Below are 25191 nucleotides of genomic sequence, written 5' to 3'. Positions count from 1 at the left end.
AAAAAGCACATTTTGTTAAAAAGAGAAACGTTGGGAAGTTGAATCAAAGCACAGCTCATATAAGATACACAAATGTGGTTTATTTTGTCCGAGTGCGTGTGTTTGTTGTTTTGTCTTGTCTTCTCAGGAATGACTGATTTGCTAAATATAACGAAACGAAATATATTTCCTTTATTTACAACTATTTCATTGTTTCCCAGTTTACAGCATTACAAACTTAAACCAAACAAAAAAAAACAAAACAAACAAACTTAGAAAAGCCCCGTATGACGCTATATTTACATATTATAAAAAAAAGCTGGTGAAGATGAGCGGCCTCAACATTTGGAGCAGTGGGCATTATAATATTAAAATAATCGCTAAAAAAAAAAAAAAAGATTCACAAATTCTGAGCGACATTTAGTATTATTTTCATTTCTGACAGCGCACTGCTTATCTTCACTGCGGCGCGAAACCTCCGTTTAAAGCTCGTTTCACTTTCCATTTTACTCAAGCTAGTGTGTCGCCGGCAGTAAATATGCGGAACTATTTCATATAGACATTGATGTGAAAGCCCACACAGTCTACAGTTGCATAGTTGTTAATAAAGTGTTCGTCAAAACCTGTTGTATAGGACCAAGAATGAATACGGAAAGAAGCGAAGAGGTCATGTCATCAGGTAATCCAGCTACATCAGCCTTGGCCGTTAGCCTACTCATTAACGGGAAACATATATATGTGTGTGTCTGTATGTATGTGTATATGTTTTAGGATATATATGTATAATTATTATTTTTTTGTTTGTTTTTTAGATTACGAGATTTCAAAGAATCTTGTATTAAGGTAAGTTTCACCTATTTATTTTCATCATACATAAAAATAACCAGCAGTGTCACTTTACACCCAGCAGATATGTATCCAGATTGACATATTTTTCGATGTTATTTGTTGTGCTCTTTCATGTTTATTTATCAGCTGAATGAAGTTTTTAGGCCGCCGTAAGTTTTGTTTCTTCAGAGTTGAAACCGTGGATGTTTATCTCAGGTCGGTTCAGGACCAGGTACAGAGGGTGGGAAAATGTACAGAGTCTCTTCCTGAACCGCAGCCAATGAATGATGAGCATGAGCAGCTGATCCTGGAGCAGGTGGCCAAACTCACTAAAGACATCGGGGACGTTCTCGACGGGAATACAATGTCCAGAAAGTTAGTACTCAAAGGCCTTTTTGACATACAAGTGTTTTGCTCTTCATTTATGCATTTTTACATTATTACTTCTGCATTTATGTATTTGCTCACTTATTGATTTGTACTTAAGTCATTTTTTGTCCTCCATACTATAAATGTGAAGTAGTTTAAGTTGTGTACCTAAATCTCAATGATGAACATATAATATAAATTACGTCGCAATAAACAAAGTGAACAAATGTGACAAAGCTGCCATGCTTTTTAAAACCTTCACAAAATTATTTTTGCATTTTTACTGTGGTAAAAGCGTAGTAAACATAGTTTATTTAATCTTATTGATTACCATTTTAGAACCACTACAAATATTAACAATATGGTTAAATTATGATAAACTTTCATGAGGGAATACTTATATGGAAGCGGGTGTAAGGATCGTGTTTTGTTTTATTGTTTAATTTCAGATTGATTTCTAGTTTTGCCCTCGTGGCGACTAGAAAGAATTTTGAGAGCCTTGTAGACAAAGTGTTTGTTGGCGGAATCACCTGGGGGAAAATTATAGCTCTGATCTGTGTTATTGGGAAAACAGTTGCAAAGGTATGCACGGCTTTATTTCTTTATCTCAGAAACACAGTACAAATATGCTAGATGCATTCATATTTTTTTTTGTGTTAAGTGCCCAACAAAATGAATTATCTGAAGTTGCACTTTGACGTATGCTTGTTTTTTGTTGTTCATGGATAGATCATCCAAAATTCGCTCCCAAGCATTGTGTCTTGGACACTGGATTACTTCATGAAGTATCTACAGAACTGGATCTGCAGAAGGGGAGGATGGGTATGATTTAATAATCAAGCCAGCACTTCTAATAATACAGCATAGCATTGAAAATACATGAGTAATATTTATTGACTAACCCTTTTAAATACTTGCAGGTCAACAGTATCTATTCTTTGGCTCGTTACTCTATAGAAAGAGATTTCGGTTCCTCATCCGGCCCGATCACGCTCTCTTCTGTGGTCCTCTTCACCAGCGGAGCACTGCTGGGAGGCCTCTTCATCCTGGCACTAAAGAAACGTGGCTGAAAACGGTCAGTGGAGGACTGAAAAAGTGAGAAAAGGAGAAAATTCTGGGATTTACACATGCCACGGACCAAAATGAATTCAGTTTGGCGATAGGAGAAGAGAAGGCTATTATGCAAAGTGAGAGAGGGCGCAAAATATAGTGCATGTGAGAAGGATTAAGAATGAGGGCACTTACAATTCATTACATTCAGAATAGATGTACAGTGTAGAAATACCAGCAAGACTTGAAATATCCCAGATGCTGTACCAAGAGGACTCACTGCGATTTCAACCTCTACCTCGTTTTCACTTTCACTCATTGCATTACCGTTGTTTCAACTCCATACATTCTGTCATCAGACTATTTTAATAAAACACTCCTTTAATTAATTTGTCGTGGGTCAGTGCATAATAAAGACAATAATTTATAAACAACCCTCTATCAAAAATTATATTGAATTCTTTCTCAATAATGAAGAAAGAAAGCCCAATAGGAAGGTACGGGAAAATAAAGATGAGCATTTATGATTAAAAAGATGTGATTATATAAATGAACTAAAACTGCAATTTGGACCTTTAACTCATTATGTTGAGAAAAATCAATCAATAATGTTTTCCTAAAAAATGTCATTTCTTTTTGTCTTGGGTGACATGGGGGTGACATTGTTCTTCAAGTGAACTAGTCCTTTAAGTAGCATGTAAAGTATATGATATTATTTGGATCGTTTGTAACATGCTAGCATAATAAATTAAATATGTAAAGGTTTTGCACTGTGTTCTCAGATCCCAAAGTAACACAGAGAAATCACAACAAACATTTGAAGAATCACACAATACACATGTTGAAAATTTTGGCATGAGCTTTTAACATTTTTATTGACTTTTTGATAACTTTTTCTTTTTAAATTGGATTTCATTTTTCTAATTATTTTTCTTATTTTTTTCCTATCTGTAATGGAGAAGATTTGATCAGGTAGGTTAGCATTCACGGTCAAACTTCCATACTTTTAGTAATATAACATTTTTAAGTCTCAGTGTTCACAAACTCTGTTAAATTATTACAGTTTAATAATCTTTTTCTTTATACATTTCAAAAATATAAAAGGTAAATAATAAACATTCCATTGAAATATATTTTATACAGTTCTTGATATTTTTTTCCCTTTTTTTTGTATGACAATAAAATTGTATCCAGCATCAATCTTAGTAGCATAGAACTCATCCATTTCTTTTAGGAACCTTCTCTTTCTCACTGGCCTCTCTTTCTAACTCTCTCTCTCTCTTTCTCTCTGTCCCTGTTTCTTAATTCAGGGGGGTGAATGGTTAGACTTGCGCTCAGCAGCAGACACAGCAGCTCCATTAGCTGTGATAGTGCAATGAATTCCCCCTTCCAACAAGCTACATTAAGTAACTAAAGTAGAAAAGGACAGGTAGTGCATATTGGGTCAAACTATACTAGAATAAATGCACAGACACATGCAGCGAAAACCGAGTTCCTGCAGGCCGTTTTTTTTTTTTTCTTTGTTTTTTGTCGACATCTGCTGCATCTGTTCAGCTCTGAGTCTGTGGAAGCTCTGATGAATATTTACTACAGATAAATATATACAGATAAATATCATCTTAAAAACAATATACAAATATAGGTAAATGAAACACAGAGTCTTTCGAAATGGCTAGTGTATAGCCATAACTTATATTTGGCATGGCTACATTTTGATGTGAGGGAAACCAGAAACAACATACGCTCGTTCTTCCTCTCTAATCATCTCGGAAAGAGAAGTCGCAGAGTAGAGAGCCCAGGTGAAAGAGATGGTTACCTCATTCTGGCCATTCACAAATTATTCACAAGTTATGTCCTCATTGTATTCCACGCATGCAATATAAGTCAACTTCAAACAATATGATAGAAAAACACAAGAACAAGGGATGCAAAAAAGCTTCTTCCTCAAAAATAGAGAAGGAGAGGGAACAGATGAGAGGGGGAATAAGGGGGATGCAAACAGGAAGTTGAGAAAGCGTGAAGACTGATTCTGGCTTTGTTCTGCTCCTCTCTGATATGTTTTGTATTTGGGTTTCAAGTAAAGGTATGTTGAGCTGTCAGCCATCTGGAGGGGTTGCGGTCTCATTCGCGCCAAGACAGACTCTCACGGGAAGCATTCGCAGAGAGAGCGTCTTCAAATTGATGTGGCCGGTTTGCGTACACATTCAGGGAACAGTTTCAGGCACACTGGATTTCTTATTAGGGATGAGATGAACATGTCCCCCAATTCCTAATGACGACAATGACAAAACAAAGTGGCCCTCCATCATTATTGCTCCAAAACACCATCCAATCGGATTTATGAACGACCAGAGAGGTACACGTCATCTTAACCAGTCAGCAAATGCAATCTGGAACTGAGTACCACACATTAAACAAATCAGATGTCTTACAAACCCTCTGAGATGAGTGTACGCTTACATATAAACGTACAGTATATGTTAACTCGAAAAAGTGCATGAGTGTCTTCCTGCACGGCGGAGCGCGCAGAAAAGACATTGCAAATAACATAAAACTGGCCTGACGTGTTAATCGAGAAGAGAGAGGGAGTTCAGTGCACCGCTAAGGAAAGCGACATGGCTACTGCAGCTGCACACGTCTGTCGCACCTTCAAGCTACTCGGGCCAGCTGCTAACGTGTGAAGTAAAACTACGTGGTCAGCAGATAATGCTGGCTCTTGTGGTGATGGAGCTGCATCTGTGTCGTTTTCCCTCCCTGGACACACAGCACCGGTAAACAGACACAGCCGGCTGGCCTGAGCACATGGCATGTGTGTGTGTGTGTGTGTGTGTGTGTGAGCTGCTAAGGTCTTGCTTAGGTGTTGCATAGGTAGTTACTAAACTAAGCTTACGTCTTGATTCTGAACGATGAGCTGACAGAACACAGTCATGGCGTTTTTGATGATGCTTTAAATCAACGTAAACAACACCTAACCAGACTAACCAACTTTTGTAAAGTAAACCAATGCTTCGTATCCTGTTGAAGACGACACACGTGTGATCTATGATTGAAAAGAGGCCTCCTCTCACACAGGAAAATGCTAATACTGATGCTAATATCAGAGATCTGCTGCTAAGTTAGTAAGGAAGTCCATTTTGGTATGGCATGGCTGGTTTTAGTGGGTGCTCAGCATATGCGAATCTTGAAACTTTCAAAATAAAACAAATATCAAATGGCTGTAACAAAATCTTGTCAAAACCGTGCAATGCTCTGTACCACCAGAAAAAGAGAAACTACAGCATAAAATGGCAACATTTTCAACAAACTCAACACGACATGTTCAGGTTTCTGAATCAGCACGGTCTCCTGAGCACCTCTGAGCTCATATGTTGGCGCTACTCTCACATTATGGCTTCCTGATAGAATAATAGTGCTTTGCGATGTAAGTGCTCAGGGCCTCGTGACACAGCAGTTCACACACAACGCTAATAATATTGATTGGATTGGTACCGAAGTGGATGCAGGCTCAATTTCGATGGATAAAGCTTCGATTTACCCACGGAAAGTGGATGAACTAAAAAGAACAAGCATCGCAAATCAAGCCAAAAACTTTCCATCGGGACGCAACTTAAAAAGAAAACTTCACCCACAGCCTTAAAAATCCTCTTTCACCTTGCTCTTCAGACCCATAACCGTCGAATGAAAAGAGCCCTGTAGGTGTCGGAGGTCTCCAGAGGAGCTGTGGTGCCGCTGCTGGAGGCTGCCATGACTGAGGGAGACTGTGAAGGGCAGAGCAGAGAGCCAGGAAAGTTCAAGTAAAGGGTGAAACGGAGGACAAAGAGAAGGGAAGAAATGTCACTTGAAGCCATTGAGAGGGAGCAGTAGTAGTTGAAGGAGTTCGTCTCATCATTCAGCTAGACTCAGTGGGGTCTGTTAATCTTTTACCCAACAAAACTGTGTGAATCTTGCAATCCTATATATTTTTACATTATTCTTTTTTTTTTTATTCAAAAACAAAATATAGAGCCTCTCTTTTTTTAAATATATTCTTTTTTTTCTAAATTTAGTAGCATTTAGCATAAACTTTTATTGTTTCCGTTTGATTTCGGCGTTTAGTGATTTCAAGCCCTCTAATTTGGGGTTCAGGGCTTGCAGAAGTCATGCAGTTTAGTCATGCTGGTAAACAAAGTGAGAAAAATGCATTTTTTAATTTTCTCTTTTTTTTTCAGCTTTTGTTCAAAGTTCACCCAGTCCACTTAAAAACCCCTCTGTCCTTCAACAGGTATCATGCACTTATGTTGTATTTTCTGTTCCCCACTTGAAGGTGAAGAAAGTGACCCCATCCACTGATCCAGAGTCACCCATATTGTACTGTGCAAACAGAGCGGTCCCGTCTACGGTTTCCTCTTGTTCCTCTCAGCATGATCTCTACCATCTTTCTCTCTGTTTTGTTTTTGTTTTTCTTTTTTTTTTTCATTCATGCCATGCAGTTCATCTACAGTGGAACAGAAATGCTGAGATGCAGAGAGCTGAACTAAGAGAGAGAGAAAAGAGAGAGGCTAACGCTCTTTTCTTCATAGTGGACAAAGTCATCTTTCTGTGAGCCCTGAGAAGGACACTCTGAACAAGATTTCCAATTGGATGAATGGGGAAACATTACGATATAGGAATATGGCAGGCCGATGGCGCCGCTGTCTATTTTCACTTAAAGCACGTGCAAGATCTCCAAAAGGTAAAGGAGCGGAAAAGGTTTGGCTGATAAACTGTTTGTTTGAAGCGCTTGATGAAATTGACTGTCAACGTGTGTTTGAATTGCATAGCGTTGAAGGGCATGATGGGTGTTTTTCCACACATTACATGTATCTGAGACTGGATCGAGGGTTTTTTGTCCACTTTCAGGTGCATTATCATGGTGGAACGCCCCACAAAAATAGTTCCCGTCACTTTAAAATTGCATCCATTTCCACCAGGTTGAGTCAGGACATACTACAGTTTGTATGCTGAATCCCACCCGTTTTCCAAGGCCAGCGATCCCTGTAAGAAGAATGCGTTCCACATCCTCCCAGGATGTGATATTGTCAGTTTATTGCACCTACGTTGGGGATTAAAATTAGTGATGGAGAGATGAGCGTTACAATGTTGTCTTCAAGTCGGTTTAGCAAAGCACTCCTTTCATCTCTCGTTTTCTCTCTTTCGCCGTCTCTAATCCTGCGGTGACCCTGGGGGTTGCCTCTGGACAGGTTTTGCGGTTGGGGAGCTTTAGAAAAGGGGCAGTTCAGAAGCTCAGCACTGTAGGGAAGAAAAGAGAAAGACAGAAAGAGAGGGGAATAGGAAAACGGAGGACAGAAAAATCAGTATCGCTCCACACGTCGCGTCACTTTAATACAAACGCATTAAAAGCTAGGCTACACACAGCTAGAGGCTTTCGCAGATGCCGGTCGCTTCAGACTGCGCAACTGCGAGAGCCAAAGCTAAAGAAGCCAAACACACAATTTTTTTTTTTTGTTTTTCTTTTTGTTTGTTTTGGAGTGATGTCCATGGAACATTATTCTCATGAAGTCTTCTGAATACCAATGTAAAAAGAAACGAAACGAACCAAAAACCCAAGTGTACTCATAGCAAAGCCCATCGTGACATGCGCTCAAAAAACAAAACACACAAATGCAAGACTCTAGGAATCACACTCACAAAAACAAATACACACACAAAGCTGAATAAAAGTTCCAGTCGTTGAGGGCCACAAAATCTCATTCCAAATCTACGTCAATAAAATCAACAGAATCAATTAGCAATCGTTGATTTTGTCAGCCCTCTAGGATGGACCAGAACCAAGCAAAAGCTCATTGTACATCAGTTAATCCTCCTCACACAGAGGGTGCGTCCCAAGACGACTCGCTATTCCCCATGAAGTGCCCTTATTTTGATATTTTACCAAACAGTGAAGCTGGCATAGGGAATAGAGAGCGAGTGCACCATTTGAGCACAGCGCCAAACATTAGAAGAGCGGGAAAACAAAGTGTCACACAAAGAAAATCAAAACACTAAGCACACAGTCAGGCACATCACATGAAAACACGCAGTGTGACGCACAGAACGCCATACGCACATTCTTACACTGAGAAGCGTTCAGCTCCCTTCCTCCTCTCTTTGCTTTTTTTCTTTCTTCCCCAAACTGTCCTCCATTTCACGACGCCTTTCTTCATTTGTTGACAATCCTCCCAAAACTCTGTTCCCCAAACACACAATCTGTCCATCTGACCCTCATGCTTTCATCTCCTGAATTTGGTTGCGTCCTGATTCCATATACAGGATTTTTTTTTTGTAATCCACTTATGGTAGACCGTCATCAAAAAGTTCCCTCTCTTTTTTTTTTTAAACATATCGCATTATTTTTCCTCAGTTTTTCATAATGTCATCCGGGCTTTTTGGTTGTTATTTGGAAGCAGTAAGAGTTGGGAATGAATGACAGTGACGGATGAAATGATGAAATGAAGGGTGAGGACACTGTGGAAAAGGAAGACTTGGAATGAACATTAGGATCAAACATGATTATTTATTATTTACACAAATGCATGCGTATGCGGGGAGTTCTCATCTGCCTCTCTCTTTGATTCGAATGACATCATTTTGGAAGCACTGGTAAAGACGAACAAAAAGAGATTTACCTGAGTAGTGACAGGGGAGCGTAAGTCAGAAACAGAGAGGATTCTGGATAATGTCGCTAAATCATTTGAACTCAACCTGCTCTCCCTATTCTGAATGCCAAGTTTGGATCGAACAATAGTTTCTGTGCTGTTAACTCCACATGCAGAGAATTATTTACACTGTCCTCCGTGATCACATGCAGCCTCTGCTTTTACCAGGGCATTCGCTAACTCAGCTAACTAGTGGCAGGCCTGTCTCGTCCACATCGTAACCTCAGAAATGAGATAAAGGGATAAAAGTGGAGCCATCCCATCCACTCTGTTCACCCTGACTACGCCTTAACAGATAGACTACACACAGCAAAACCACAAAATGCACTAGGGATGCTAAGTGCTAGCTATCTCGAATGTGTGGAAACATGCATTGTTGCAGTGAGCAGACTTGTTAGCATTAGCTTCTTTCTCTCTGCTCTGATCAGTGTTTAGTGAACAGGAAATCACTCCTTCTGGTCTGAGTCTGTTCAAATAAATGCCTAAAGAGTCTTTTCTTTAATCTTAAATATAACAGGTAAACGATAAGGGCTAAAATGAGGTATTCTTAGCCTCTAAAGTGACAAAAGAGTGCTAATGATCTACAACAGCGAATGCTACGTCATCCCCCGTAAAACCAGCAGAGGGAGCTAGAGCTGAGGTTAAGACAACAGCAAGGGGGAGGAAAACAACTAATCTGCTCTATAATAATGCAAAACTAAGATGATTAAACAAGATTGATGATGCCATGAGATGAGAATACAAACTAAAATGTACTTGTGCGGGAGCTGATACTGGTTTGGGGGCTCAGGTGTTCGTTTGGGAATGTATTTGTGAAGGAAGAAGTGGATTTTCTGTTCTAGTCTTAGTTCACAGTTACTGCTTCTTTTTGCATATATCTGATAAGCACTGGGCTTTCAGAATAGTTCTCTGTGAAAAGATGAAAAAGAATAAATCATAAAATGACAATCTGCAATGCTTTTGATGTCTAACAAAGAAAAGAAACTTAAACAGGTTCATAGTTAAAGCACATTCAAAACCCCACATTCAGTACAACAGTTGTAATGGTCTCTGCCACTCAACAGCTTCTTAGCATGCAAAACTAAGCCCCGCCCACCCCACAGCAATCAAGTCAAAAATGACAGATTGGTAGCAAAACATCAATGGAAAAAAAAGTTTGTACATTTGTTTCATGCAAATCATTAATATGCATGTGCATATGAATACACATCCATATGTACACACTGGTATCAACAAACATGTACATAAACCTCTGTTAAAATACATTTTCTTATCAAAACACAGACTTATAATTTCCTTATTGCTCGCAATAGAAATCCATGCATGTGGAAATTACAAAGTCAACCTTCAAAACTGTACATATCATTAAGACCTGAACTATACACCCTCATAAAGAGCATAAAAAAACACAGAAAGGAAATGAAAAGAGAAATGAAGAAGAGGAGAAGGACGTGGTGGAGACACAAGATGAGAAATAAAACAGTGTTTTGGCTGGACTTGAATTATACCAACATTTTAGTCTTCCTCTTTCTCTCCTTCTAAATGTACCAGGTCATTTGTCTTAATTTAAGATTATAAATAATGCACACTTGCATTTGTTTGATTTACAAGGTACCTTGTTGCATAAATTTTTAATATGCACCTATTAAAAGAATTTAAAATCTGTGTTAGATAATTTGCCTCGCTGCCATTCGAAGGCAAAACACAGTAAATGCATATTTACAAAACAAGCAAAATCAGCTCTCTTAAGACTTTAACCTATTGTGTGCTGGATGGGTTTGACTCAGCTATGCTCAGTAGTGTAGTTACTGTGTTTTGTCTTTAAATGGCTAAATAACCTGCTAGTTCAAAACGAAAAGATTGCTCATAACACTGATCTGAGAGCCTCCCTAAAACACTTAAAGGTGACTGAACACTCCAGTTACACAAAGCACACATACATCCACCAGATGGCCCTCGCTCGCTATCCTGAGGCCTTCAACGTATATGAAGCATGTAGATAAAGCAGTGCAGCGCACATGCAGACGACCGGTGATCGGGGTTTTACTCATTAAAGCACAGTGTCACACATTAGTTTGCTGCCAGCATGCAGATGCTCCATGTAATAAACAACCTCTGTGACTTTCTTCACTCTAGCAGTGAACTTCTTTAAACAGGAAAGAAGAGAGGAGGGAAAGAGGAGTAATGATGCAATAGCAAAAAGACATAAACATAAAAAACCTGAATGCAAATAAACAAATAAATTCTAAAATAAAAAACACAGCTTCATTCAGAAGAATGATTACAGATGTAAATTAATAAATGATTAAATATGGGTATGTAAAATATTTCAGTTGCAAGACAATAAAGTCATCCAAATATATAATGCTACTTTGCTTTCTGATCATGTTTTGTCATTTATACCGCAGGTTGTCTGTTGTTTCACATGGAGAAAAAGACAACGAGAAGCTTTGTGAGCTGCCATTGCAGAGATATCTTCACCAGAGGTGCGTATTGCATCTGTGCACTGACATGTGCAGCAGATCGACACAAACCCTCCCACAGTGAAACATATGGCTCATATATCTGCATTTCAGAGTTCATTTTGCCATCTTTTCTTTTTCTTCTCTTACTGACCGCTGTCAATCCAGCATCCATTCAATGTTCCCTCCTTTATATTGGAACGAAGGCCAGCATCCAAGAGACAGAGCAGGTAAAAAAAAAAAAACAATTTAAAAAAGAAACAGAGAAAGAAAAGAAGGGGACCAAAGAGAAAACAAACTGAACTGATTTTCTACTGCATTCAAATTAGAGGAATAACAGTAATCAGAAAATGATTATGATGAGGGAAGGTAATGCCAGTGATGATGAGAATGAGGATGACGATGATGAAAACGTCCAGCTAATTCTTGCCCTTAGTAGGGAAACTTTGAGGCCACTGTCTGGTTCACCACAGCCCCAGGATATGCGGATATGCAGTGAGGAGTGCAGTTCAGCTTGATATGTCTTCATATTAATGAGGAAATACCATAATAATGAAAGGATATATTTTAAAGACAGTTCCTTCATGCACTACTATACAAATTAAAAAGGGTCCCAAAGAAGTGCAGAAGGTTATAGGCCCTTAATAGGAATGGCTCCTCCTTATTATTATATATATTTTGTTGTTTTCTGCCATTTGTCCAGACCACTGCTCTTTTCGTATCGTGGTACTTGGTGTTGAATATGCAGAGAGTCAAAATACAAAAACCAAAACGTTAATTGTAGATCTCCATGCAACAGCACGATATCCTGTCCTCCCAAAATGTCAACTCAAAGCCACCCACGCAACTCCAAACCCCGATCCGAATCGCCATGTCCAAGTGCCTAGTACAAAAATAGCCTCTTTTTAAATAATGATCAGTTCTCGGTCTCTCTGTTAGTTGTTAAAGTTAATAGTTGCACATAGTAAAATTCGCAGGATTCATCTCCAGCTTCTCAGGGTCAGAGGTCATCCTAATATTCGATATTGCACCAAGAATGGTTTAAGCATTTTTCTTTGTCCTAAATAGGGAGCTTAATTATAATAACAATGTGAATTATATGTTAAAATATTGTGTGACAACAAAAGTTGCTTTGGAAGGAAATGTTCAAGAGTGTGATTAAAGATGGTCCTTGTGTTTATCGTAATCATAATGCTTATCATGTTCTATGGCCCGAATCACCAAAAACTCCATCACAGTCAATTCAGCTAAAGCGATCCAATAACTGTCTACCACAGAGCTTGATTATAAGTTCAAATCAGTCCAGCATACGGCGCGCTTATTTTCATATCCTCACAGCAGTTAAAGGGGATTGGGAGTTTAATTATTTTCTACTTGCCTAACTGACGTCTTTTCTAGCATGCACTTGAACTACTTGCATGTTGACCTATGACCTTTATCATTCCAAGCTTTGATATGAAGTGGATTTTCAAGGCCTATTATGGTGTATCAAAGCTGATCTCAGCGACTAGTACTCAATGAAAAAGCCTGCTGGATCACAGTCTCGTTTTTTTATACAACCAGCAATCAGGCGGGAACATGAGGAAAAGACAACTACTGTCATTCAGCTACAGGGGTACATTTCCTACAGGGTGCTCGTCGCTATCTATGGACCAGTGAGGAGTTGTATCCTAGTAATATTCAGTGCTTCTTTTTTATCATTATTATTTATCTTCGATAATAAGGCATAATCTGCTGACGTCACAGCATATAATTGTTTTTAGTTGCCTGTCTGAAATATTGCCTGAAGTATATGCGATGAAGTCATTTTAGTACTTAAAGCTCTAAATCCCTAAACAAATTCGTCCCATCCCCTTTGAGGCATGACATATTAAAAAGAGTGCTGGGTACCCCCACCCTGTCCAGTCAATGGAGGAGCGGAGGTGTGAGTACTTAGCATCATTATTGTGATTATTAATACTATTGCGGTATGATGGTGCGCTTTTTTCCGCTTATTTCAACGCAGTTCCCTAAGATTTGCTACAGAATGGAGGGGATAGGGGATCGGCAGCGGCGCAGGGGGCCAGGGGATTCGTAGGGCTCGTAGGGTGGATTGTTGATGGGGGTGATGGGGGTCAGGCGTAGAGGGGCCCCTGTCATCCCCGAGATGTTATTGAGGCTGCGGGACTTCTCGTAGCCGGCAGCTACAAAATGGTGAATGGATAGGTTACATACATTAGAGAAAGATGAATGAATAGAATTATTATGGAAGCATTATACCAACAAAAACATTGGATCCATGACAAAAGTGGGAAAGAAAGGGAAGGGTAAAAAAAGCAAAGAATGAACAAATGAAACGGATGTAAATGACACAGAAGCAGACAGACAGAAAGACAGACAGGGACAGACAGAGACAGAGACAAGGACAAAACAGGAAAATGAGAGTTATGAAATGTCATCAAGTTTTCTTGTCAATTTTGTTGTTGTTGTTGTTGTTATGGCACAGCAGTTTTAAAAAAAACTCCCTTTAATCGCAGCCACATACAGTTTTCAGGGAGAGATCATAATGAGCAGATGTGTAAAAGAGCAGGTGGATGAAGCACCTGATGGCTGACTCAGACCAATAGTGAGGTAAAGAGTTTAGCATCCAGGTGTTTGACCCAGTCTCAGACGGAACACTCTGCGTTCTGATACTAGCACTGGAGTCCAACAGAGGAGTAGCAGAGGAGCTCCGTCTAGTCAAAGCAGCCTCACTCAGCACTGTGGGCCAGGTGAAGCTCCAGCATTTCAGACCAAATGTCTTTCCTTTATTAGCAGCAAATTCATCTTGCTTTTACACATAAGTGTGTTTCAGTAGATTAATAGGGACTTAAAACAGCTTCACGTGACCCCAAAGTGCCTGAAAGCTTTCCTTCCACATCCATTTCATCCATTTCTGGCTTTGTTTTATAAGGGTGCATAACCAAACTTGTTTAAAGGTATAAAGGGTACTTTCAATCACAAAGTCCAGTGTTGTTTAATTTGGTTATAAATTCCCTTTACATGTCATAGTGGTCTTCATGGAATATAATAATTTGGGTCAGATTTCAAATGACTTCAGGCAGAGTTTGCGTTTATTCCTAATTTACTAAAGAGATAATGCCCACAAAAATAGGTTGAATGTACTTTCATCACAGTGTTGTGGATCAATCTGGGTACTAGTTTGTTGATGATGCAGTCTGCAAAACTACCATGATCTGTAATTTTTTACCAGGACTGTAACATGTTGCTCCACCATTGTGATCCAGCTATTTAAATCCCGAAAGTTTAGTTAATTTAATTTTTTCTGTGAAACACAATATAAAACGTTTTGAAAAATAGCACAGGAGACCAGTGTTTTTTATACACCATTGACTTACACTGTACAGGCAAAAACGTATTTCTTTTATGTTCCACAGAAGAAATAAAGCCATTCATGTCTGAAATGACAAGAAGAATAAATCATGGCTGAATTTTCCAAAGTTTGGGATGAAATTGTTGCTTTTTTTTTTTTCTAATAGCTGTACATAATAACACAAATACTGGTTGAAATAACAGCCAAATACAGCTTACCTTTGTATAGTCTGTTTTTGTTTGCTTGTTTAAGTAGGAGAACTGGACTCTGGATATTGCTGGTTTTTTTTTTTGAAAAAGCCAACACGAATGGATATGGAAGGAAGAGCTGGCACATTACATAGTAGACAACCCCCTCCTGACACAGGAGAACTTCCCACACGGACACAAACACAGTGAGTTAGAAGTCTTAACAGAACAAAACAAGAGACAAAAGCTCACAAGGAAGGAAAAACACGGGGTGTTAAGAAGGTCCTACTGTCGTATAGTCGGCAATCCTATCTCCAGTCCCTTGCGTGATGCAGTTCTGTGAGGAAGTGTGTGTGTGTGTGTGTGTGTTTGTGTATGTGTGAGTCTGACTCAGAGGGCTGCTGGGACACTCTGGGTGCTGCACAGCCACTTGTCATTCAAAATCTACACCAAAGCATCGCCTATAGGAGCTGCAAAGGAAGGCAGTGGTAGATAGATCTGGGTCATCATGTTCCTCACACCAGACCACTTGTGCACGGCAGAAAGTGACTGTTTTCCACCATGGATTTGAGGAAATATATATATATATATATTACCCAAATAATTTGTTGTTATAACTAATAAAACACATAAAAAATGCTCATTTACAGAGAGACAATAACAAATATGCGTGAACGTCATGTTCTATACTAAACACTGCACAGATAAGAACACTTCCTTCCTGTTGCTGGACTTGTCTTTACCTCCCTATTAGCATTTGCTTTCTCTGAATGGGATTAATTAGGATCAATATGGCTAGGCAGTAAGTGTCCAACAGAAATAAGTACACCTTTGGCACTTTCAATATTTCTTCCTCTTTTTCTGAACAATTACGATGTAAATGTGACGATTAAAAAAGCATTAGTAGCCAATTCTTTACACGAATAGCTGCTTTATGACAATGCCTACATGGAAATGATTGTGTTGGGACACAACTATGCTTTTGGATTCCAGTTCAAAGTTATAGCAGATATAGATACCTAGAATGCCAAAAAAAAAAGAGAAAGAAAGCAAAAAAGCAAAGCAAAAAAACTGATACGGATAAGAGGTAGAGGGCAGGGGAAGAAAAATAAACTTGTACAACAACAGTTATCACAACTATTTAAGATATATATTTAAGATATATTTTAGAATTGAGCTTTCATGGTCATGGAAGAGCAAAAGTCTAATAATAGCTATTTTGCTAACAGCACAATGATTCCAGCATAATCATTGACCTGCCGATTAATCTCATTATTAGCATCATAATAACACAACTCATACTCACCAGCCTCACGCATGCAACACTAAAGAGCTTTGGTGAGAGGTTATGTATGAAGAATTACAGCAGTGTGGACTGGTGTAATTCAAGTATTTAGCTCGACAGACTCTGTGCTTCTGCAGCTCTTTAGCATCTGCGATCGAGATGTGGCTACATTTGGCGTGACCGTCACTGTAAGATTTCAGTCAGAAGCGAGTTCTATGAATGCAAGAAATGCAGAGTCTTAACATCGTAGCTTCACAGCTTAGCACACACAGTTTATGGGTCTTAACAATCATGCTTACAAGCCCATAGAGCTTAAATCTGTATGGGCCAGCCCTTGACCTAACATGGATGAAGGTCCCTCTCTGCTGTGTTTACGTACCTCATGTCAAACTTTAGTGACACTACGAGGACTGTATGAGTGGCCTGGGGGTGGGATGGAAGGTGAGTGTTAGTATGTGGCACAAATATTAACCACAGAATAGTTTTGAAATTTTGCAGCAATAAAATGACATTTAATATACTGTGTTGAACAACTGACTAAAATGTTGGTCTGTTTGCAGCAAACAGCTTGTTAAAGAAAATCTGACAAAGGCCAAGTGTGGAAAGTGTGGAGTTTTCGCCCGAAGACGTTAATGCTTTTTTACTAGTGGGAAATGAATATTTAAAGCAATTGCATTATGATGTGAATTATAGCATTACAGCATTATTGTCTATAATGCAGCTAAGTTTCAATAGTGCGTCTGAGTTCAAACACAGTATATCTGATCAACGAGAATCTGTCCGGGTTAATATTTGCAATATCCACCAGTGGATATTTATTCTTCCTTTAAACACAAACACTGGTAGTCACATACATACAAGTTACATCACATCTGCATGTATGATTTAGACACAGAATAACGCATAGACACAGCACCACAGGACACAAAAGTACACAGAACAACACAAAATGACAGTACACAAACATTACACAACGAAGACACGAACTGTAAGAAAAGATGGACCACAAAGAGAATAATTACAGGTGGGCAGAAATATGTAATGGATGTAATGACTGCGGTGAGAACAGAGGGGATAGTTTACATTCAGAAATTATCACCTGCATATTACAGTGTAGGGATGGACAGAAATATAAACATGATGGAAGTGTTTCCAAGTGTGTTGTACATGTCACTGTAAGTGCAATTACATTAATAATAAATAATAAAATATTTCATTACAAAAATGCCCTTTATGCAGCTAGAAACAACAGAAAGGAATCTATGTGTGCAGATGTTGACATTTCATCTAAGACAGAGTGAAACAACAAACGCTGAAATAATATTCACAGAACATTCTGATCATGTATGATAATAGTGTCATACATGCAGTACGCCGCCACACTCATTCATACACAACACCTCCATTTGAAAGACAATAAACACATTGTTTTTTAACCTTGAATAAAATTTTTAAACTGTGAGCATAAACTCACAGTTTCGATTTACCAGAAAATGGGACATGAGATACCCAAAATCTTATAAACTATAATATATATATATATTTTTTCGCTTTACTAGTTTCTTTATTGAACCAGTCAGGTTCAGGCTTCAGTCATACTGAAGCTAAGTACAGTGGATCTGCAGATCTCTGCATTTATGTGCATTGCTTGATGGATAATTTACCATCACTTGAATAATTCATTATTTTTAATCAAATTAATAATAAATACTGCTGAGACAACGATTGAAGCCAGTGGTTTGTTCTACCAAAAACTAAATAATGCAGAACTTCACTATTTGATTAAGAAGATGTACTGAAAAGATTTCATATGGAGCCTATATGAGAGATGTGCTGTAAAAAAGAAAAACCCCTCATCATCAGGTGAGGTGATGACAGGCCCCTCCCCCTCACTCTCCAGTGACCTGAACAGAATGAAAGCATTGACCCCTTTGGAAGCATTATCGGCCAGGCCAGCAACCTCTCAGCCATATCTTGCCGCTCAATTTTTACTGCACTGCAGTCAAATTCTCACACCGATGCAACCTGGAACTCTGACAGTTGGCTGCAATGTTTGTGGGAACTGCTGAATGACTAGAAAATGGCATGAAAGAGCAATTGCAATCAGCAGCTGTGCCAATTTGGCTGTTGGGAATCATTCTGGACTGCCATTCTGGGGACAATATTAATTTATAATATAGTACAACTATACATATATATATATATATATATATATATATATATATATATATATATATATAGAGAGAGAGAGAGAGAGAGAGAGAGAGAGAGAGAGAGAGAGAGAGAGAGAGAGAGAGAGAGAGAGAGAGAGAGAGAGAGAGATGCAGTTAAGATCCAATGGCAACTTTAAAAATGATTTCAAAAGGAAAGAGGCACTGTTTATACACATAGCGATACATATGATATGGTAAAATTGATAATGAATTGGTCTAGCTCATCAAGAGCCCTAGAGAGAGAACCCTCGGGTTCTCTGGTTACAGCAAAGATTCAAAAGTGAGGTTAAATGGGAGTACAGGGGAAAATCAATCAGTCTGCAGAGGGAGAGAAATGGGAGGGAGGGAGAGAGAGAGAGAGAGAGAGAGAGAGAGAGAGAGAGAGAGAGAGAGAGAGGGGTGTGACTGCAGCCCTGCAGTGCAGTACTATTTCTACGCTTTAAGACAATGGCTAGAGAGGAAGATGACCACAATGCCCTCAGTCAGTGTGCTGTGGCCAGCATCCAGACTGCAGCTCTTACACATTTAGCTTCACCACTAGAGGCTGTCAATGGCAGGGCCCAAGGGTATGTGTCAAAGCTCTCAGCGTACTCAAAATATAAAATACAAGAACACCAGCACATCAAAAGAGCACTTTAGACTTAATAAATGATTGATAAAAGGGGCAAAAGAAGAAACAAAAAACAAGAGGGCCACAACAGCAATAAAATAACCATAATAATCACCTAAGTGCATCTTGGGAGTAAGTGGGCGTCTGAAGATTAAGGTTGTAACGTCAACCAATTTGCCAGGTTTTAGAGGACCACATGTCATTTTTTAGCCTGAACCATCTTTAACCCCTTCATTTTATATTTCATCATGTTTCGCTTAGTCCCAGAATGCTCTCTTCCACTGTTTCCTTGGCAACAGTGGGCAGGAAGGAGTGAGAGGGCAGAAGGTAGAAACAGAGAGAGGCAGAAGTTCGAGTGGAGAGAAGAAAGAAGAATACATGCTGAGGTGATTGAGGAGGAAAGCGTGGGAGTGGTATATAAAGGGACAGTTCACCCATAAATTGAAGTTCTGTCATCATTTACTCACACTCCTATGACTTTTTTCTTTAAATCACCATAAAATTTTTAGCAGAATTTCCAAGCTGCTCTTTACCATTTAATGAAAGTGAATGATTACATCTGATTTTCAGCCAATACTTCAATTTCAGTCTATTCCTGATTTAAAGCTATCCTACACTATATCTTTGTCCCAGATGATGCACTATACACTACCTATGCAATAAGTACTCAACCATATAGTGTATGAATTATGTAAGGTTATTATGGCATTAATAATCTGAGTCTGATAGCCCCTCCCACATCGCTACATTAGTGTTCAACATCCATACCTTGTTTTTTTTCTGTTATTTAAGTGCATGTAAAGTGCACTTTCCCTTTTTGTACATTTGTACACTACTATTAACACTACTACACTACTACAAAACATTATAGAAATAAAAATGCCATTTGGGACACAATTAGTGCTTTAATTGTCTTGAAATATAGAGTATTAAGGTTGGAATACACTACACGACATTGAGTCAATGATAGTTGCCAAAATTTATAATTAGTCAGCAAATTTTGGTGACAGATTTCACAGAAAATAATGTGGTGTATGTTGGCTTCACACACTTCACACTGTCCAGTCGGAGGTTATTAAACACATTTGATATTTAGAGTCAATTTTAGAACACATATTGTTCACACATTAAAAGACCCAACAAACGAGGATTCGACATATTCAACTGGTCATAACAAGCACCAGCCGACGGCAGCAGAGGCCTTCGGTGTTAATTCACTGATCTGACAAAACCAGATAAACATGTAATGTGTATTCCAGCCTTTAGTTATTCGGATTACTTTTATACTTTTATGCTGCCTTTTTGTCCTTATTTTAATCTTGACAGCCTATTCACGAACTGTATGGAACACAGCAGCTTAGACATTCTGATAAACATCTTATTTTGTCTTCTACTGCAGAAAGTCAGTCATACGGGTTTGTATTGAAATAACGGTGAGTAAACGAATGGGCTGAACTATTTTAAAACATCTATAATGGCAGACCACACTGAAAAGCAATAGCGCAAATATAAACAGAAACAAAACCCTTAGATATGAGTCCAAAAAAACACAAAAATATACACATATACAGGTCAATATTGTGCAATCTATATAACAAATAAATGTGAAATGTCCAAAGAAAAACTTTTGACCTTTCCTGACCCGTGCTCTTTTGCATTCATCGAAATAATTGTGTAAAAGTATAACCAAAGAGGCACCGTGACCACAGTAAGACATACTCTGTGGGAACAGAGGAAGCCAGAGAGAGTGAGAAAGAAAAAAAAAGGTAAAAGGCAGAAAGGGGAAAGCAAAAATAGTTCCACATTTACCCCTGTTTTGGGCCTCACTGCATGAAAACTTTGCAGCGTGGATTTTGTAAGAATTGCATCACAGCCCTTAAAGTGTCCGGTTACCATGGCAACAGCCCAGGTATGTCATTACAGCCCTACAAGAACTTACCTGTGTCTGTGGATATCAGTATATGTGTTTGCTGAGCTTTTTCACGTGTCTCTTTCGAAAATTCGTGTCTCTGCTCACCTAATGTTTAATGTATTTGTGAGGCAGAACTGTGTCCCTGATCAGTTAGACTACAGGACTGTAGCACACATCCTAACAGCGTCAGAGCGCAGTGTTTCAGCACAGCCTTATCAAGCATTTGTTATCTACTCATGGCTAGAATACCGGAGTTTCTGGTCCATATAATAAAGGGTTTTCAATCGGCTGGCTGTGATGAAACACTGGTCAGTGGACCCCAGAGTGGAGGGCAGTTCCAGGAGAGAGAAGAAACCAGCTTTATTCAAAAAATAAAGAGAAAATGCAAATAAAACACAACCCTTCTCAGTGACCGTTCACCAAAACCCCTAAAGCATTAAAGGCATTCCTCTTTAGACCTCTTTCTGATAGTAGATATATTGTGGGGTGGCATTTATACAGCCCTACAAAGGCAAAACAAAACAACTACACCAACAATGAAGGAAGATGACAGCTTCACTGAATTGAGTTTAATCATAGTCCAGTCAAACCTGTTTGTTATAAGAGAACTCAAAGTCTAAGCGATACAAGATTTCGGTCATGATGCAATGTGTAGTCGCCGTGTTTTGCCTTTGAACGGCAGTACAGTGAGCACTGAAACTCTTTACAAAGACCTGAGGGGCACTCTACGGGGGTGAAAGGTCACCGCTAGGGAGGAGAAGGAGGAGGAAGAAGTCACAGCAACACCGAATGGATTACAGTGCACACACACGACAACACACGGACAGGGGAAGACAGTGTAACAGTGTAGCAACAAGAGCTGACATACAAACGCATGACACGACACAACCTGAGGAAGGAGATAACACAACAAGAGCTCGTCAGACAAGCGCACCTCGAAAACACACATCAGAAAATACAACATACCCAAACACACACAGACACAAATTAAAATTAAACACTTTTTCATTTCATCAGACGTGTGGGCGTGTGGAAATAACACAACATCCCCAAAACACACAAACACAAATTAAGCAGGAATCACACAAATAACCTTCTGTCACAAAATAATTCTTTGACATATTTTAATTGCATCATATTTGTGGGAGCGTGTATGTGAGCTAATGTATTGAACTATACGGGCCTGAGGGCTTAAAAGTGCAGCTGTAACTTGTGTGCAATCCTTAATGTCTGGTGCTCGGTTCAGTCAAGAGAAAAGAGTGTGAAAAATTTATAAAATTGGAGGGGAGTTGGGGAGTTGGGGGTGGGTGGTGGTCTGAGTAAATAATCAGAGGCAAATATAATTAGAATGACAAGAGTTTACTTTTGAGGGTAAAATGGGAGAAAGAGAGTGAGAAAGACAGAGATGAGAAAGCTAGCGCTATAATGACAGCAATAATATCCTGGAGCACTTACTCTTTCAGATACGTGTAGATATATAGTGGAGGTTTCAAAGCTAGTCTAAGCGAAAACTCACATTTGAGCCAGAGAGAAAAAGGAGGGACTGATTCTAGTCTGCTGTGAAACATGGTCAGAAATTGAGGCTCAGGGCAAAAATTCTACCAAAACTTTACTACTCCATGTAATACTGTGTTTCATCATATTTTAAGATTTAAGGTTACTTTGGAAATGTGATTGGTTACAGATGTTACCCCTTTTAAAATGTAATATTTAGCGTAACTATTGTAATTACTTCATTAAAGTAACACAACTGACTACATTTCTAGGTCACACTTTATATTAGGGGGCCTTAACTACTATGTATTTGCATTTAAAAAAGTGCAATTTACTTATTGCATTCATATTGTATTGCAAAACACAGGAAGCTACTGAGGTAAGCTTAGGGACAGGTTTGGTGGTATGGGTAGATTTAAGAGTGGGTTAAGGTGTAAGGGATGGGTCAACAGTGAAATTAATTACAGATATAATTACATATAGGTTTTTTTTTTTTTTAAAGTACAATGTATGTACACAGTAAGTGCATTGTACCAAATGTAAAAACAGCAGTGAAGGCCACCTATTATAAAGTGAGACCCTTTTCTAAATTTCTAACCAATGTTTTCAACTGTCATTTTCAAACATTTAAAGCAGGCAGGGCTAACCTTACACTAGCACTCAACAGTGATTACTGTCAGACTTTCAAAAGACTTGCCGTCATCACTTGAATTAGGATTATAATAATTTAATTTTCATTTTAAAGTACTGTCAGCACAACATCAGACTGTCTCTTTACTTATAATTCTGAGGGTAAAAAACGGATTTAATATCATAACAAGAAATAGTTTAATAGCCAAGATACTGTTTTTGAAATCAAACCTTTGCATAGCTATGGCAAGAAACACTGGTATCAGACAATGCCAGAAAATCATCTTTAAAAAAAGCATATAAATAAATGCAAATAGGAAATAAAAGAGTTATTAAATATGCATGTGTCCGGTTCTGTGTCCTGAATTCCTGAAACATCATTTTAGAGAAAATGATGTAATTTGGGGAAAAAACAACTTGTGTGTTAAAACATTTCGATGCAATCCCCTTTGTAATCAGTTACATTTCCATAACTGTAATTTAAGTACACATTTTTTTCTCAGTAACTGTAACTCATTACAGTTACATTTATTTTGTAATTTAATTATGCAAATCCACTAAAAGTAACTTCCCCACACTGATTATGTTATATGTACATCTTGGGTTTCATTTTAAAATACATGTATAAATTATTTAAAGGCTATTTTAAAATTTATTGGTTTAAGATGTCTTATACACTACTCATTCCTTAATTTATTTTAGATTTGATATAATTTAGAATTATAGAAATTGATGCTGCATAATTTATTTGGTGAGAAATAATATTAAAGGCTAGAATAAATCAGTTGCGATACAAAATCAGCACTGTCATGACTGATCTTACTGTGTGAATTTAGCCTAGGCCGATATTCAATACTTATATCAGTGCAGATATTATGCTGATACTAAATTATAAGTGTGTAAATTGTCAAACACAGAGACCGAACATATAGAAAACGTGATCCCCTCTGACTCAAAGGCATACGGTTGTTGTTAATGATAAGACATACTTCAAATTTACTTAAGTCATGTATTTTATTAGAGACAGAACCTCTAGCTCACTTTAGTATTGTGTACTTTAGTGTGTCTTAGTTATGTTTGTGTTTCATATCTAAATATCTGAAATTCTTTATAAATGTGCATATAAATTATTTCCCTACGAAATAACACTGCGCTGTATGGAATCGATTAAATACTGAGCTCTGTTCATTCAGGTAATTTCTCCGCTGCATCACTGTTTTTATTTTTTGGAGTGTTACCTCTGATTCATTATGGTTTGATCCAAGAAGAGGCAGAATTGGCATTGAGGTCCTGCTGTAGCAGTGGCCCTTCCGGCTTGAACCACTCCTCTGCTGGGGGGGAGACTGGGTTGGCGCCTGCAGCTTCTAGTGTGTTTGTGGGTGGGGGGTTGTAGGATTTGGTTGTGTAGAGGGGTGTTTTTTTAATACGTGGAGGTTGGTGGAAAGGTGCAGGTGTAGGAAGGTACAGTATAGAAAGGCAGTAGATGTCAATCATGCCATTGCAAAAAAAAAAAAGAGAGCAGATTTAAGAGATGTGATGCAAAGTGCAGAAGATAAGGAGAAAAAGGGCAAGATGAGGGGAAGGATGGAGGGAAAGAGACATGTGCAGAGACAAGCCAGGGTGGGAGGCCAGGAAGAGAAAGAGAATGAAGTAAAAATCAATGAATGAAAGCACGAAAGAACAAAGGCAAGCCTGATAGATAGAGAGAGAGAGAGAGAGAGAGAGAGAGATACAACTAGACAGAGAGAGAGAGACAGGCAGCTGGTTTTGTGTTATTCATAATTGAGACAGGAATTATTATTTATTTCCTCAATCTGAATTTAGGTACAAAACAGGAATCAGAATTGCAACTTGCATTTCAATGCAAGGAAGTAAAGTTAAATAATTAAAATATTTGAAAAGTCTTTACATTTCATAAAAATATTTAAGAAATTAAGCAAGATGGAAGAACAGAATGCATTTTCTGTATTAAACTCCTCTTCCTGCCAATCCAAGTTGAATTTTAGTTTAACGTTTCTCTGGGACGTGGCCAATTAAATTCAAACTCTGGACGGACAGACAGACAGAAAGATAGCATTTGAAGAGCTTGTTGGCCAGAAGCGGCGAATATGTTTGATACATCTGTTAATAATTTAACTTGCACTG

General features: G+C 38.5%; 2 protein-coding genes and 1 long non-coding RNA gene across 9 annotated transcripts in view; 1 reads left to right on the top strand and 2 right to left on the bottom strand.

The window, feature by feature from the left end:
• Window positions 1–296: 296 nt before the first annotated feature.
• LOC122338209 (apoptosis regulator BAX) lies at window positions 297–2615 on the top strand. The gene is made up of 6 exons (XM_043233834.1): window positions 297–658; window positions 792–822; window positions 1024–1182; window positions 1626–1758; window positions 1906–1998; window positions 2097–2615. Exons 1-6 carry the CDS (start codon window positions 622–624, stop codon window positions 2244–2246), a joined length of 603 nt encoding a protein of 200 aa, XP_043089769.1. The 5' UTR covers window positions 297–621; the 3' UTR covers window positions 2247–2615.
• On the bottom strand, window positions 1739–2220 carry LOC122338225. The gene is made up of 2 exons (XR_006249757.1): window positions 2079–2220; window positions 1739–1979 (listed from the first exon to the last, which is right to left on the bottom strand). It is a non-coding gene; the product is annotated as an uncharacterized LOC122338225 (long non-coding RNA).
• Window positions 2616–3067: 452 nt separating the features above from the next.
• kcnc3a (potassium voltage-gated channel, Shaw-related subfamily, member 3a) overlaps window positions 3068–25191 on the bottom strand; it is a 60725-nt gene continuing 38601 nt past the window's right edge. For 2 of the 7 annotated variants that reach the window (XM_043233830.1, XM_043233832.1), the window contains exons 5-6: window positions 21791–21811; window positions 11558–13545 (exon numbers count right to left, since the gene is read on the bottom strand). In XM_043233830.1, coding sequence (XP_043089765.1) covers window positions 13382–13545; window positions 21791–21811 — 185 coding nt within the window. In that variant the 3' untranslated portion in view covers window positions 11558–13381. The other 5 variants (XR_006249731.1, XR_006249728.1, XR_006249729.1 and 2 more) reach the window with 5 other exon arrangements.

Source organism: Puntigrus tetrazona, chromosome 3, assembly GCF_018831695.1.
Source record: "Puntigrus tetrazona isolate hp1 chromosome 3, ASM1883169v1, whole genome shotgun sequence".
Classification (NCBI taxonomy): domain Eukaryota; kingdom Metazoa; phylum Chordata; class Actinopteri; order Cypriniformes; family Cyprinidae; genus Puntigrus; species Puntigrus tetrazona.
The sequence above is the reverse complement of the archived record's forward strand: the minus strand, read 5'-3'. Positions and strand labels throughout refer to the sequence as shown.